The following is a 17088-nucleotide window of genomic DNA, read 5'->3' as shown; positions in this document are numbered from 1 at the left end:
TTGAACCACCAGCCGTCTGGTTAGCAGGCAAGTGTCTTAGGCACTATGCTACCAGAGCTCCTAATAGCAGCAGCCAAAGAGAACGCAGATAACTAAAATCTAGAAATGAACATCACAATTTAAAATACTTGAAAATCAAAGCTTGAGACTCTCTTTGTACAAAAGTGTAATGGGGTCCTCCCTGGGAATCATATGTATTTGGCCAGTGTACCTCAGGCTAGATCACACGAGGGGATGGGTCAAAATCTGATGGAGGAAATGCGGGAGGGGTGACAAATGTATGGCAAAGATTGGCACTCTATCCGTTCAACAGACGTGGGTCCCAAAGATGAATGAGACACAATTCTTGCTCTCACAGAGTTGGAAATAAGTTGAGAGCTAGAAAGAGAGTGAGGGCTAGGAAGACAGACTCAGACACAGAAGGCTACAGTGCACAGCACCTCCAACTGCCAGGTTCAGTGCAGACCTCCCTGTGCATCAGCTGGCACTTTGACCATTAGCTACTTGAAACTCTCACCTTCCATGAGACTACTCTACCCTGGATATAATTTCTTGGTGGCTCCTATTGTTTTGTCTAATGATAAATTTGGTATTTCTTAGAGTTCTGTATGCTTTTTCTCCTTCCCACCCTATGCTGTAAGTTGTCAACCTCTTTTCCATCCTGGCACTTCCAAAGGATATGACAGACTCTTTATCAGTAACAGTGACTTCTTTTGGCAGTGATTCTTGATCTGGCAGAGGGATGGTACTCCAAACACCAGTAGAAAAGCTCCCTGGGAGATTCTGATGCATTTCCCCTTGGGGACGATTCTTTTTTTTTTTTTTCAAGCTGCTTGCACAGTGTCTAGCCACATAGGAGCTCAGGAACGCTGAGTAATTTAGTACTGATCAACACAACATGCTGTGGGAGCACAAGGCAGGTGGTTTAACTCCCTGAGAAAGTCAACAGAGGCTGCACAGAGGCACCCTCACTCGAGCTAAACCGAATTCACTAGGTTGATGAGAACCGTAAAGGAGATTCCAAGAAGTAGATTTTCAAAGATTGGAAGATACATGATTGAAATCTGAGAATCTATGAATAACAAACGGTTAGGTACACAGATTTCTTTATTACATCCGAACACACTAAAATGAAAGATGTCTTTTTCAATCTTGAGAAGATTAGTGTAAATCAAATAAAAATAAGACATTCTGCATCTTTGGACAAGTCATAAATTTGTTGACTTCATTACTCCCCAAAATATGATACTGGCATGAAATATTCTGTTAACTAATTTATAAAAAGTGTTTTATTCAGTCATTTACTCAGTAAAATGTATTGCTGCATCTTCTAGTGTCAAACACTTTTTTGTTGTTAGGTGCTATTGAGTTGACTCTGACTCATAGCAACCCTGTGTACAACACAAAGAAACACTGTCTGGTCCTATACCATCCTCACAATCCCTGCTGTGCTTGAGCCCATCATTGCAGCCACCATATCAGTCCATCTCATTGAGGGTCTTCCTCTTCTTTTCTGACCCTCTACTTTTCCAAAGGAGCTCTAGTGGCATAATGCCTAAGGCATTTGACTGTTCACCAGAAGGCTGGCGGTTCAAACCTACCAACCACTTCTTGGAAGGAAGATTAGGCAATCTATTTCCATAGAGATACCACCTCAGAAGAGGCCGCTACGAGTCAAATCTACTCCACGGCAGTGAGTTTTGTTTTTTTTTTTTTTACTTTACCAAGCATGATATCCTTCTCTAGAGAATGGTCCCTTCTGAAAACGTGACCAAAGTAGATGAGATGAAGTCTGGTCATTCTTACTTCCAAGGAGCATTCCAGCTTCACCTCTTCCAGAACAGACTTGTTGCTTCTTCTGGCAGTCCATGGCACTTTCATTGTTCTTCAACAACCAACACCACAACTGAAACTTCGGTCTTCCTTATTCATTGTTTGGCTTTCACATGCATATGAGGCAGTCGAAAATACTGTGGCTTGGGTTAGGCACATCTTAGTCTTCAAAGTGACATCTTTGCTCTTCAACACTTTAAAGAGGTCTTTTACAGCAGATTTGCCCTGTGCAGTATGACATCTGATTTCCTGACTGCTGCTTCCATGGGGGCTGACTGTGGATCCATGTAAAATGAAGTCTCTGACAACTTCAACCATTTCTTCATTTTATCATGATGTTGCTTATTGGTCTAGTTATGAGGATTAGTGTTTTCTTTATGTTGAGGTGTAATCCATACTGAAGACTGTAGTCTTTGATCTTCAGACATATGGCAGGTGCTGTATATACAGTGGGAGCTCTGGTAGCATAGTGGCTAAGACACTTGCCTGCTAACCAGACCGCTGGCGGTTCAAACCCACCAGCCACTCCTCGGAAGGAAGGTTGAGCAATCCTACTTCTGTAGTGATACTGCCTCGGAAACCCAAGGAGGGGTCGCTATGAGTTGGGTTTGACTTGACGGCACATAACAACAACAACAACATGTATACAGTAGTGAAAGAAAATAATAAAAACACATAACTTTAGTCTTAAAAGCTTATAGTCTAATAGAAAAATAGACATTAAGCTAATAATTACTGTACACATACAAACTGTGATAAATGTGAAGAAAGTTGTAGAGTGTTACAGGAAAGCATAGCAGAGTGGCCCAGGTGAGATTCGGGATGAAATAACGAATGATTAGAGGTTAATTAGGTAGACAGTAGGGGAAAAGAGAACAAATTGATGAAGAAGAGTCATAAAATGTCTCAACTAAGAGGTGCCATCAGGGAGGAAGACCATGGCCTTTCCCAGCATAGCCACTACCACAAAGTCCTAAACTGAATGCATGCCAATCCAGTAGTATTTGCTAAGCATTGTTGCTGGAGATTCAAGGATTAATATGACACATTCTGGAACCTCCTTTGCCCTGCCTAGGGATTCCTCCTCATTCTAATCAGAGAGAAGAAAATGTAACTGATTGTCATATAGCATGCTAAGTACAACAAGGTCCTGACAGAGAATAGAGTTCTGAGGGGTCAACCAACATTGCCTTGTTGGGAGTGGTTAAGATAAAGCTGAGTTATGAAAGATTAGTGAAAAAGGAAGAGCATTCCAGAAAAGGACTGTACAGTGAAAGCAAGGTGTGCATTTGCAGAACCACAGGTTATTTGATATAGCTCTAATTTGAGGTGTGTATGAGTGCTCTGGTGGTGTAGTGCCTAAAGCATTTGACTGCTAACCAGAGGCTGGCAATTCAAACCCACCAGCCACTCCACAGAAGCAAGGTTGGGCAGTCTACTTCTATAGTGATACTGCCTTGGAAACCCAAGAAGGGGTTGCTATGAGTCGGGACTGACTCAATAGCAGCGAGTTTGGGGTGTCTTTTTTTTTTTTTTTTTTTTTTTTGAGAGTTAAAGAAAATTGTTGTTATATGCCGTCGAGTTGAACCCAACTCATAGCGACCCCTCCTTGGGTTTCCGAGGCAGTATCACTACAGAAGTAGATTGCTCAACCTTCCTTCCGAGGAGTAGCTGGTGGGTTGGACCCCCAGCCTTCTGGTTAGCAGTCAAATGCCTTAGGCACACATAAAAGGCAGAAGTCAAATATTAGAGACCTATATGCAGCTGAGGAATTTGGACTTCATCCTGCAGGTGTTTCTTGTGGTGAGAGAAGGATTGACGACGTTAAGGTGAGTGACTAGCTCAGATTTTTGTTTTTTCAAAGACCATTCTGGCAGCAGCATAGAGAATAAGGCATGGCTGCTAATGAGAAGGTCAGTGGTTCAAACCACCAGCCACTCCATGGAAGGAACATGGGGTGATCTACTTCCGTAAAGATTTATAGCCTCAGAAATCCAGTGGGGTGACTATCAGTTGGAATCAACTCCATGGCAGTGAGTTTTTTGTTGTGTGTGTGTGTGTTGTGGGGTGGGGGTGGGGATTGAACCTGGGGGAAGGGAAACCAGTTCTGAGATTGCAGTCATTCTGAGGTCTGATGTTGGCAGTGAGTGTAAATGGGGAGAATGGTCAGATGAAAATGTCATCTGGGGGATAGGATCTCCAAGACTTGATTACTGTTGAGGAGGAGTGAGAAAACAAGGAGTCTAGCATGAGATCAAGCTGATGGCCATTCAATGAGGCAGAGAATGTAGGAGCAACAAAAACATGTGTGGGAAAAAACTGTTGTATTCTGGTCTGAGCATGTTTACATTGAGCTGTCAATGGGATGGAGTTCTGGTGGTGCCTTGGTTAAAGCATTGGGCTGCTAACCAGAAGGTCAGTGGTTTGAACCCACCAGCCACTCTGTGGGAGAAAGATGAGGCAGTCTGCTTCGGTAAGGATTTACAGCCTTGAAAATCTGATGGGAAATTTCTACTCTGCCCTATAAGGTTGCTATCAGTCAGAGCCGACTAGATGGCAGTGGGTTTGGTTTTTTGGTTTTGGTTATTAGTGGGATAGCCAAGTGGTGATGGTGTCCCCTGGACCCAAATTGTACTACAGATAGGAAGAGGAAAGCTTATCTTCTCTTGTCTTTTGTAACAGACTTTTTTTTTTATTGTGATGTGCATGAAGATTTACAGAGCAAATTCACTTTCCATACAGCAGTTCACATATACTTTGTTTCATATCATTTACCACAGTTTACCACAATGCAGCAGCTCCCCTCCCACTTCCTCCCCATAGTTACCTCTTCCCAGTGTCCATCCCTCCATACATTCCTGCCCCCCTGAGCTGTCTCCCTGTGCATAAGCAGCCCTTCTTTCTCCCATTATTGTTCTCTCCAAGGCGTGTATCTACTTGAGATAAATGTTTAACTCACATGCCTGTATTTTGTTTGGCTAGAAACAATAGGTGTGGGTTCAATTCCAGACCTGAAGGGCAGCTAGGGGCCATAGTCTCAGTGGTTCCACCAGGCTCTGTCAGACCAGCAAACCTGGTCCCCACTTTTTTTTTTGTTTTTTCCCTCCAAATGATTTTGAGTTTTGTTCCACATTGTTCTCCCTCTCTATCCAGGATCTCCTACATAGATCCCCTTCCATGTGGATGACTGGTAGCCAGGCACCATCTAGTTCTTCTGGTCTCATAGTTGTATAGGCTGCAGATCAGATGGTGTACCAGTCTCTAGGACTAATAGACTTTTTATTTTAGAATAGTTTTAGATTTACAGAAAAATAGTGAAATTTCACCTCTTCCTTGACTTAACCAAGTTCATGCCATATTGGAATGGGTATCCTCATTTACACAAATGTTCTCATATGCATGCATAAGACAGCATATATATAAATGGAATCTAGTGGCGGAGTGGACAAGGCATTTGGCTGCTAACCAGAAGGTCAGAAGTTCAAACTCACCAGCTGCTCCACAGAAGGAAGGTGGGGCAATCTACTTCTGTAAAGATTTACAGCCTTGGAAACCCAATGGGAGTCGCTATGAGTCAGAACTGACTCAATGGCAGTGTGTGTGTGTGTGTGTGTGTACACACACATACATACACATATACATGGGAACTCTGGTAGCGCAGTGCCTAAGGCACTTGACTGATAACCAGAAGGCTGGCAGTTCAAACCCTCCCACCATTCCTCAGAAGGAAGATGGGGCAATCTACTTCCGTAGAGATACTGCCTCAGAAACCCAAGGAGGGGTCGCTATGAGTGAGTCCGACTCATATGGCACATAATAACAACGACACGTAGACATAGACGTAGATGTAGACGTAGACGTAGACGTAGACGTAGACGTAGACATATACGCAGGAGCTCTGGTGGCCGTAGTGCCTAAGGCACTTGACTGCTAACCAGAAGGCTGGAGGTTCAAACCCACCAGCCACTCCTCAGAAGGAAGGTTGGGCAGTCTACTTCTGTAGTCATACGCCTTGGAAACCCAAGGAGGGGTCGCTATGAGTCGGGTCTGACTTGATGGTACACAACAACATACATATATGGTTTTAAAAATCAAAGTAATATAAATAGATATGTGGTAAAAAAAAAATCTCTCCCACCTCTGTTCCCATCTGCCCTGCTCACGTCCACCTCCTACAGTAATAATTTTTATCATTTTCTGTATCTTTCCAGCTGTTTTAGTAAATAAAAGCAAATGAGAATATACATTGTTGTGTTCACTCCTGTCTTAGTTTTCTAGAGCTGCTGTAACAGAAATACCACAAGTGGACGACTTTACCAAACAGAAGTTTATTTTCTCAGTTTAGGAGGCTCAGAGTCCGAATTCAGGGTGCCAGCTCCAGGGAAGGCTTTGCTCTGCCGGCGCTAGAGGAGAGTTCTTGCCTCTTGCCCCCTCTCTGCTGCTTAGCTTGTCTAATCTCTTTTTATATCTCAAGAGATTGACTCCAAACACACCCTACCCTTATCCTGCCTCATAACCATAACAAAGACAATCCATTCCCAAATGAGATTATATCCACAGAGGTCAGGAATTACAACACATATGTTCTGGGACACAATTCAATCCATAACTCCTCCCTTACTTTCACAAAAGGTTGCTTAGCGGTCTGTATTGTTCAGTTAATATCTGTATCTTGCTCTTTGCTTAACAGTCTATCTTGAAGATCAGGTATATGTAGAGGGCAGAGCTACCCTGACCAAGAAGGTGGCCACAGGAAGTATGAGACACTGAGCACTTGAAGTGTGGCTGGTGCAACTAAACACTTGAGTTGGTTTTTTTTTTCCTTTGTAATTGTATAATTTTCACTGATAAAATTAACATTACTATGAAATTAAAATAATTCTTGGATTAGTTAGAATCCTTTGGTTTTAAGTAATGGAAACATGCTTGAGTTGTTTCAAGCAAACACACACACACAGTAAAATATCATCATCGGCAACAAAACAAAATGTATTATGAGGACTCCAGGGAGTATCGAAATAACCCGCAGACAGGAGGACAGTTCTGCCTCAGGAAGAGGCATGGGGGAAAGACGGAGACAGGTGCCAGAATCCTATGTGCTAGTAGTCTGTCAGTCCTCTTCTGCTTTCTAGATAAACACCTGAGTTTTAATTTAAATTTTAAAATGGAAACAGTGTAAACTATTTTCCCATTAAATTCATCTTTATTCTTTTGATAGGACTGCATTTCACTTTAACCATTGAAAATTCAGCATCTGGATTGAGATGTACTGTAAGTGCAAAGTACATACTGGATTTCAAAAACTTAGTTAAAAAAAAGAATGTTAAAAATCTCATTAATAATTTTTTTACATTGTATATATGTTGAAATGATAATGTTTTGATATATCAAGTTAAATAAATACTAATATCAATTTCACCTATTTATTTTTGTTTTTCAAAATGTAGCAACTAGGAAACTCCCACAGGTGGCTTGTGTCATATTTCTGTTGAGCGGCACTGATGCACACATGCATTCTTTTTACAGCAGTGTGGCATTTCATTGTACACCAGTTTGACTGGTTGCTGTTCAGTCAGCTCTGACTCCTGGCGACCCCATGGGGGTCAGAGGAGAACTGTGACCCATGGGGTTTTCAGTCGATGATTCTTTTAGGAGTACATTGCCAGGACTTTCTTTCAGGGTGCCTCTAGGTGAACTTGAACCTCTAACCTTTCAGTTAGCAGCTGAGCACATTAACCATTTATACCAATCAGAAACATTACATTATATAAACAACAATGAAAAAAGCCCACTGCCATCAAGTCAATTCCAACTCACAACAGTACTATAGGACAGAGTAGAACTGCCAAAAGGTTTCCAAAGTTGTAAATCCTTATGGAAGCAGACTGACTCATCTTTCTCCTGCGAAGTGGCTGGTGGGTTCAAACCCTGACATTTCAGTTAGTAACCAAGCTCTTAACCACTGTGCCACCAGTGTTCCTCTTCCATTGTGTCAAACCAGAAACCAAACTTACTGCCATCAAGTCGATACCAACTCATAGCAACCCCTATTGGGTTTCCAAGGCTATAAATCTTTACAGAAGCAGATTGCCTCATCTTTTTTCTACAGAGCGGCTGGTGGGTTTGAACCACTGACCGTTTGGTTAGCAGCCAAATGCCTTAACCACTATACCACCAGAGCTCCTATTATATAGCTCCTATAATATAGGAGCTCTGGTTGCTTCTATTACATAGAGTTCCATAATTTATTTACCAGTCCACCGTTTATACACATTTCAACTGTTTCCAGTCTTACACTGTTGGAAAAAAATGCAACGACACTTAACCTTACACATGCATCCTTCGTTTGTGTGCAGGTGGATCTGTAGAATAAATTCCTAGAATTGGGGTTACTGGTTCAGAGGGTAAACGCATTTATAATTTTGTTATTGACAAATTACCCCCAGAGGGATTATACCAATTTGCATTCCCACCAGCCAAGTATGTGAGTGCCAGGCTCCCCCATGTACTGCCATTTTGAACTACAGTTATCTGCATGTTTTGAATATAACGAATGAGTTTCTTTTTGCTAAATCTGGAAGAATTTTAAGAAGATACCACAAATGGTTTGTCTAGCTTCTTTTTCTGTTTAAAAGAAAAGTAAAACTGTTGATGATAAAACTTACAGAATCAGCATTTGAGAATAGATCCAGATATATATTTCTTTCTTAAAAATGAAGATAGCTAAAAATTTACCCATGCTGTTTTCTGTGCATTTCTTCTATGGAAATAGGAACATTGATCATGTTCACATTTAGAAAGAGCAATTTTATGAGGGTTTGAATGCTGTGGATCAACATTTTTTTTGTTTTCCAAGAGTTAGGGCTTTCTTGAATTATTCCAGTAGTCCCCACTGACGGTGGGAGACTAACATTATATAACGTTACAAAATATATAAAATAGAATGGCAGTTTGCAGACAGTTTTTGCATACTGTCAGTTTCTGTGTTCCCTGGATTCGTTTTGCAATACGCTAAAGACATTTTAGTTTAATGGGCTGCTTAACTGAGGAAATCCACTGACCACGTAACTGGAGTTGAAGAGCTATCACACTCCTCAGTCCTTTCTGTGTCCTTTGTTAACACCCTGCAGAAAAAGTTCATCCATCCACCTTAAGGAGCGGACTCTTGTCTCTCTTTCGAGACTTGTGTGCCCTCTACTGCCCTCTTTGCTTTTTTGGTTGGTTGGTTGGTTTTTTCAGATTGAAATCAAGAACCAAATATTCAGTATACAAAAATAAATTGCTTCAATTTTTCCGTTCTTGGGAAGCTGAAAATAAGATTCTCAGGAAGAAATCTCACTATGCATTTAGTGATGTGTCAGATAAGTTAAATTAATGGATATTGAAAAAAAAAAAACTGCCATCGAGTTGATTCCAACTGATGGCGATTCCCATTGGGTTTCCGAGGTGGTAAGTCTTTACAGAAGTAGATTGCCCCATCTTCCTTTCCGTGGAGTGGCTGGTGGGTTTGAACTACCAACTTTCTGGTTAGCAATCAAAATACCTTAGGTACTGTGCCCCTAGAGCTCCTTATAGTGGATATAAAGCCATATTTGGCAAATCCTAGAGTTTGAGAAATACATTTTTATAGAAAATACAGCTATAGACATTTACTATCTTTACTGTTTTATTGATTTTCAATATGAAAAGATTGAGAAAAGCAAAAACAAGTTGAGACTGATAATGCTGCTCATGTAGGAAGAACACTAGGACATGGGGACTTATTCTAAGGGTCATGCTTAGCAATTGGTGATGGTGAGTCATTTCTGCTGTACTTAAGTTACAAAAGAAATACACAACTTCCTAATAGGAGGCAGCTGCACAGATGCTATTCTTCACATCCCTTTTTGCTTCTATTGCTAATTTTGCCTAATTACTTTGTTTCAGGAAGGATTTTCACTCATTGACAGCAAGAACTGGTTGAAGATTGTAAGACGCATGGATTGTCTGTTGTTTGGAACAACAATTAAGGCAAGATGCTGTGTGGCCACCTATTTTAACCATAGAATCAAACCCTTCTCATCTTCTATGTGTGTGTGGCGCAGGGTACGGTGGGGTGAGGGGGAGCTTCTCTGTGTAGTGAAATGGTTCAGGGAGGAATATGCATGTTTAAGAAAGGTTTATGTTGGTCATGAGCAAAACAAACATCATGACAGAAAACAAGGATTGTGGAGAGGTTTCAAGAGGACATTACTAAAGAGCCAGGCCTTTGATTGATCTCTTAGTATCTAATTCTCTGTCCCCCAAACACAAATTGGGAGGCGGTGGAGTCCATCATAGTTTGTCTTGCTCTTTGGATATTAAGAAAGTTGTGTATTTTACACTGTTTCACTCAATCTATCTTTTCATTTTATCCCTTCTTTAATATTTTTTAAAAAATCCCTTTTATTTGCTCTCTAGCTGTATTAAACCTAAAGAATGATCCTCATCAAAGAACCATGCAGACTAATCACCTGGGTTATTTTCTTTCAGAAATAATGATAAAAACCAATCTGTTAGCATTCACTGAGTAGATCATATTGCAGCTCAGGTGAAAGATGCTAATTTTGAATGGATTCAGATTCTGGGGTTGGAAGAGGTCTTCAAGAGCATCTAGTAGAGAGAGGAGTTTTTAACCCCCAAAGAAAGTCCACAGACCCCCAAAGAGTCTCCAGGACATTCAGGAGATCTATGAACTTGCAAGGATTTTCATTGACTCCTAATTGACATTTATCATTTCAAATTGTGAATGTAGCTAACAGACCACAATAGTATTAGACCATATCACCACTGGGAATCACATTTTCATGTCACATTACGCTTTTCTCGGGAATCTCAAAATGTCATTTATTCTCATAGCTACCTCAGAATTACAGTGCTTATTAGTCCTGCTGCTAGATCTTTTTATTAATTATATTACTAAAGAAGCATATATATTATTAGATCACAAATGAGTATCTTAATATTATAATAAATATTTCAGTGTAATTAGTTTTCTTTGTAATCTTATGGATTTTATTTTATGTGATATAAAAACATTATTTTGAGGAGGAGTCCACTGGCTGGAGCACACACACACAAACCGTAGGAACCCCTGTTTTCATTTAATATATGAGGAAACTGATTGAATTAAGCCAGTCACCAAGGTTATAGCTAGCTGAGAGCTGGGCTGCGCATTGGTCTTCTGACTCCCAGGCCAGGATTGTATGTGCTGAATGAACACAGAGATCTTTCCAAAAAAAATAGTTATACTCTACCATATGTTCACTATTCGAGTTGTAACTGTTTTTTGTGATTTTTAATTTGTTATTAAAGTTTGTTGTTGTTGTTGTTGTTAGGTATTGTCGAGTCAGCTCTGACTCATAGCGACCCCATGTACAACAAAATGAAACACTGCCCAGTCATGCACCATCCTCACAATCCTTGCTATACCTGAGCCCATTGTTGTAGCCACTGGTGTCAGTACATCTCGTTGAGGGTCTTCCCCCTTTTCACTGACCCTTCACTTTACCGAACATGATGCCCTTCTCCAGGAATGGTTCCTTCTGACAGCATGACCAAAGTAGGTGAGACAAAGTCTGGCCATTCTTGCTTCCAAGGAGCATCCTGGCTGCACTTCTTCCAGGACAGATTTGTTCCTTCTTCTGGCAGTCCATGGTACTTTCAGTATTCTTTGCCAACAGCACAACTCAAGTGCATCAATTCCATTTGTTGTTGTTGTTGTTGTTATGTGCCGTCGAGTCGGCCCCGACTCATAGCGACCCCTCCTTGGGTTTCCGAGGCAGTATCACTACGGAAGTAGGATTGCCCAACCTTCCTTCCGAGGAGTGGCTGGTGGGTCCATTTAGGTCTTCCTTATTCATTGTCCAGTTTCCACACGCATATGAGGTGATTCAAAATACCTTGGCTTGGGTCAGGCATACCTTAATCTTCAAAGAGGTCTTTTGCAGTAGATTTGACCAGTGCAATACGACTGATTCTTTGACTGTTTTTTTCATAAGCATTAATTGTGAGATTGAGATATATGTGTGTATGTGTGTGTATACAGGCTAGGAACTTTCTGCTTGTTATTGTGAATTGTATTCTTTATTGTCAAGTTATTTCTAGCTGCTGATTGGATTTTTTTCTGAATTCATTTCAGTTTAGCCTCCTTTGCTTTTAGTAGGCATCGAGTAGCATGTTCCTTGGTGACCCCACGCACAATAGGAGGAGATGCTGCCCTGCCCTGGGCCATCCCCATGGTCGGCTGCAGATCAGATCGTTGTGATCTGTGGGGTTTTCACTGGCTAATTTTCAGAAGTAGATTGCAGATCTGTCTTCCTGGACTGGAAGCTTCAGCAAAACCTGCTCAGCACTATAGCAGCACACAAGGCTCCAATAACAGACGGGTGGTGGCTGCCTATGAGGGGCATGGGCCAGGAATCTAAACCAGGTCTCCCACGTGGAAGCTCTCATCACTGAACCACCACTGCCTCACCTTAGCCTCCTTAGTAAACATTTTTTTTTTTAATTTCTAGAAAAGTAGTTCTATAATTTGCAAATGTGATCATCGTATTATTTCCAATGTTGCTATGTGCCATCAAGTCGGACCCGACTCATAGTGACGCCTCGCTACAGAAATAGACTGCTCAATCTTCCTTCCAAGGAGTGGCTGGTGGGTTTGAACCGCCAGCTCTCTGGTTAGCAATCAAGTGCCTTAGGCACTGTGCTACCAGAGCTCCTGTTTAGGAGCCTAGAAGTCTGAATTCAGAGTGCTGGCCCTCAGGGAAGGCTTTCTCTCCCTGTCAGCTCTGGGGGAAGGTCCTTGTCTCTTCAGCTTGTCTCCTGCTGTGTTGGAGATCTCCATGTGGCTTGGCATCTATCTTACCCCATGTCTGCTCTGCTCGCTTGTTTAATTTCTTTTATATCATAAAAAAGATTGACTCAAAATATGCCCTACACTAATCCCTCCTCATTAACCTGACAAAGATAACCTATTCCCAAATGGGATTATAACCACAGGCATAGAGATTAGAATTCACAACACAAATTTATCCTGGCAGAAGTGCAGCCAGCATGCTTCTCAGAAGTGAGAACGGCCAGACTTTGTCTCACCTACTTTGGTCAGGTGTCAGAAGGGACCAGTCCCTGAGAAGGATACCATGCTTGGTAAAATGGAGGGTCAGAAAAAAAGGGGAAGACACTCAACAAGATGGATTGACACAGCAGCTACAGTGATGGGCTCAGGCACAGGACAGGTCAGTCACTCATTCTCTTGTACATGGGGTCGCTATAAGTCAAGATCGACTCAACAGCACCTACCAGCAACAACAATTTTAGAGGGCATATTTCACTCCTTAACAAGTTGATACCTTTTATTACTTTTCCTGCCTTACTGAAGTAGCTAGACCTTCCAGAATGTACACTTATATGATAGTGGCATCCTTGACATCTTCCTGACTAGAATGCGATAGGGTTTACATGTTAAGTACATCTCTGGCTGTTGGTTGGATATTCTTTGCCATGGAAGGCATATGCTTTCCTTTATAGTACATTTATTAATAATTTTAGCAGGATTACATATTAAATTTTATCAAATGCTTTTTGACACCCATTAAGAGCGTATTTCTTTTTTTTTTCCTCCTTTGATCTACTTATTTGCTGTAATGTATTAATATTGAACCAACAGAGCCTTCTTTCTGCCTTAACCTGGCAAAGGGTCCATCTCTGGTGCTTCTTGCCTTGGATAACTCTTAGTTACCAAGTGTTAAGACAACAAGCACCACTGTTTCAATAGATAGGTGGAAGAATTTTAAAATAAAACTTTCACTCCTCTCACAACAATTTAATGTAACTTAACTTCTGAGGGTAGCAAGCATTGTATGTCTGTTTCTCTCTGGACTGAAATAAGTAGATTAAGTTCTGCCTATTTGTAACACATGCCTCTTTTTGTTTCGGCAAATCTGATCAAAAATGGCCCAGTCTACACCTAAGGCATTTGACTGCTAACCAGAAGGTTGGTGGTTCAAACCCTCTAGCTGCTCTGCGAAAGGAAGACTGGGCAATCCACTTACGTGAAGATTTACTACCTTGGAAACCCAACAGGGGTCACTGTGAGTCAGAATCGACTCCGTAGCAGTGAGTTCCGTTTTGTTTGTGTGTTTGTTTACTGTCAGCCAGTGCCATTTCTTTTTTATCAGATTTTCTGAAACAAAAAGAAGCACATGTTCTAACAGGAAGTTCCTGGACAGGGCAAACAGTTTACAGATAACCTGCTAACCTGAAGGTTGGTGGTTTGCTGCCAACCTGAAGGTTGGTGGTTTGAATCCACCCAGAGATACCTCAGGAGAAAGGCTTAGTGATCTACTTCCCAAAAAAAAACAGCCACTGGAAATCCTGTGGGTCACAGTTCTTCCCTGACGTACACAGGGCCATCATGAGTGGGAGCTGGCTCAACAGCTCAGCCAGCTGGCTCAGCAGCAGCTGGTTGGTTGAACAGTAGACAGCTTTCCCCATCCAAAGGGAACTTTGGTTCCAAGGAGTAAACCTGAACCTGAACCTCTGTACTTCCCACCCTCAGTAACTAACTCACTGAGGACTTTAACATGATTTTATCTGACCTGTACATCGAGTATTGCCTTAGTGTCAAAGCAAACAATCAAAGAAAATGCTGAAATTCCTTCTCTGCTTAAGTCCTTTTTCTGTAATTTTCTCCAATAAGGAGTTCACGGTTAACAGTGGGAAAACAGCTTTGTTGGGATCCCAGTGGTAAAAGAAGACTTCTCACAATCTGGGGGCTGAAATGAAAACCAGCAGGAAAAACTGACTGCATTGGTGCAGCCCCTGTGTCTCCTAGCCTGTGTTTCTCTGAGGCTGCTGTCTGAGCACCTCAGCTCACAGAGCATGAGGCTGTCCCTGTAACATCTGCTCTGTAGTCTGCAGCTTAAGAATCTTTACTTGGACGACTGGTATACCATTATGGTCCTCAGCCTGTATGACTATGAGACCAGAACTAGTTGGTGCCCAGCTACCACTGTCAACCACTCAGAGGGGGATCTATGTAGGAGATCTTGGATAGAGAGGGAGAACAATGTGGAACAAAACTCAACATCACTTAAAAAAAAAAAAAAAAGACCAGGTTTGCTGGTCTGATAGAGCCTGATGGAACCACTGAGACTATGGCCCCTACCTGCCCTTCAGGTCTAGAATTAAACCCACTCCTGTGACTTCCAGCCAAACAAAGATAGGCATATGAACTGAACATTTATATTAGGTAGATACACTCCTTAGAAAGATCAATCATGGGAGAATAGAAGGGCTGTGTATGCACAGGGAGACAGCTCAGGGGGCAGGAGTGCATGGGAGGGAAGGACACAGGGAAGAGGTAACTATGGGGAGAAAGAGGGAGGGGAGCTGTTGCATTGTCAGAGATTGCAGTCAATGTCGTGAGACAAAGCGTATGTGAGCTGCTATACGGAAAGTGAATTTGCTCTGTAAACTTTCACCCAAATCACAATTTTTTTAAAAAAAGAATCTTTGCTTGGAGATGCTGGTCACTCCTGTGTGTCAGCACATAGCGAGCCTAATTATACCAGGAAAGCAATGAAACCTCCATCTTCTTAATTGTGAGTATGTGGTGATAAATGTAGAAAAGCAGTGACCCTTGACTTTGGTTTCCTTAAGGAGTCTGTATAATAAAAGAATTTCCTATTAGTTGTAGTAACTTAAAATTAACTGTCTTGAAGTAGGGTAGAAGCAACTTAGTATGTAAGCCACTACTTAAAAGGTACTAATTCTGTGCTAATCTCCTTTGATGATAGAAACTGGAGACTGTGTGTTTGAGGCAGTTGATGGCTGTCAGGATATACTTGAAAACTTCATTTTTCTCTTTGCAAAAGCAAGGAGCTCTTTCTGACTCTTAGTGATGGCATAAAAATAAATCTCATCAATATTTTCAATCTAGTGGTCCGTTTTATTAAGCCAGTGGCAGGTTTGCCATGTGGTAACCCCTGGCATAGAGGATGTGGGATGGAGATGTAACTCATTTGCCGGTTCTTCCTGAGGGACCTTGGTTTTATCTGGGATCCACATGCATTGAAGTGGTATTTCTGGCTTTAGATGATAAGCTCAAATTCTTTTGGAGGATTTTACAGAAGCAAACATGGAGAAAGACTGCAATTGAGTTCTCAGGCATTTAACTTACTCTGACATTTCTTGGAACTGCACTACTAAGAAACCCTGCCTACCCAAACTGGTTTCTTATGTATACTTACATATGGTGTAGACTTGCAACAGTTAGTCTCAGATTTCTGCCATGCTTATCCATTTAATAACAATTGGGCCTCTTTGTGCATACAGCTCTTTAGCTAGCTACAAGATATAATTATATAATGTGATTGTTTCTCAAAAGGTCAGTTAGATATTACAGAATCATAATAGAAACAGCTAATAAAAAAGTACTTCATACAGATATCTTCATGTAGATTTTAAATGAGGATGAATTAGAAACAGCTAATTAATTGAGAACAAGGAAATCAGCTCTAATTTGACAAAAGATGAAACACAGTATTACCAAAAACTGTACTGTTTTAAACAGTTCTTTACCATTCCTCAGAGAAAATAGGTTTTAATGACTTGTCATAATTTTAGGATGATCCATCCAAGAGAAAAATGGGCAAAAGGAAAAAATAAAGGCCAATAAGCATAAGAAAAATATTTAACCTCACTAGTAATTGAAGAAATGATTTTTTAAAAAGAAATGAAATTTTAAAATAAATATATATGCTAACCTAGTAGATTGAGAAAAACTTAAAAGCAGCAGCTAATCAGCTGAAAACAAGGAATCAGCTCTCCAGTGTAGGAGGGTGGAGGAAGATGGGTACAGGGACGCTTGGTGGGAGTAAGCTGGTACTAACGTGCCACAGGCAGCATGTACCAAGACATGAAATACAAATGTCATTCAACCGAGCAAGTCTACTTTGATACATTTATGTGCAAAGCTGTATGTATAAGGATGCTCACCAAAGTTTTGTGATTTATAATAAGGAACAGAGCTGGAAATGACTTAAATGCTTGTCAATAGGCCAGTTAAATGAAGGAATTTTTCAGCCATCAGAAGTAATAAGGTAGGTTTCTGTTTTTATATGCTTATTGTTATCAGGTTACAGAACAGTGATATTGTTTAAAATACCACATATATAATATGTTGTTATGTTACGTGCCGTGGAGTCACACCTGACTCATAGCAACCCCTCCTTG

General features: G+C 41.1%; 1 protein-coding gene across 1 annotated transcript in view; it reads left to right on the top strand.

Annotated features, from left to right (window-relative positions):
* The window catches only part of REC114 (REC114 meiotic recombination protein), a 237492-nt gene that overhangs the window by 205720 nt on the left and 14684 nt on the right, over positions 1–17088 (top strand). The window contains exon 3 of the mRNA XM_007948990.1: positions 9760–9843. Within this exon, the coding sequence (XP_007947181.1) occupies positions 9760–9843 (84 nt within the window). The remainder of the gene's footprint in view (positions 1–9759; positions 9844–17088) is intronic.

Source organism: Orycteropus afer, unplaced genomic scaffold (genome assembly GCF_000298275.1).
Source record: "Orycteropus afer afer isolate SDZICR_OR568_19922 unplaced genomic scaffold, OryAfe1.0 scaffold00233, whole genome shotgun sequence".
NCBI lineage: Eukaryota > Metazoa > Chordata > Mammalia > Tubulidentata > Orycteropodidae > Orycteropus > Orycteropus afer.
This window is presented reverse-complemented; position numbering and strand designations above follow the sequence as displayed.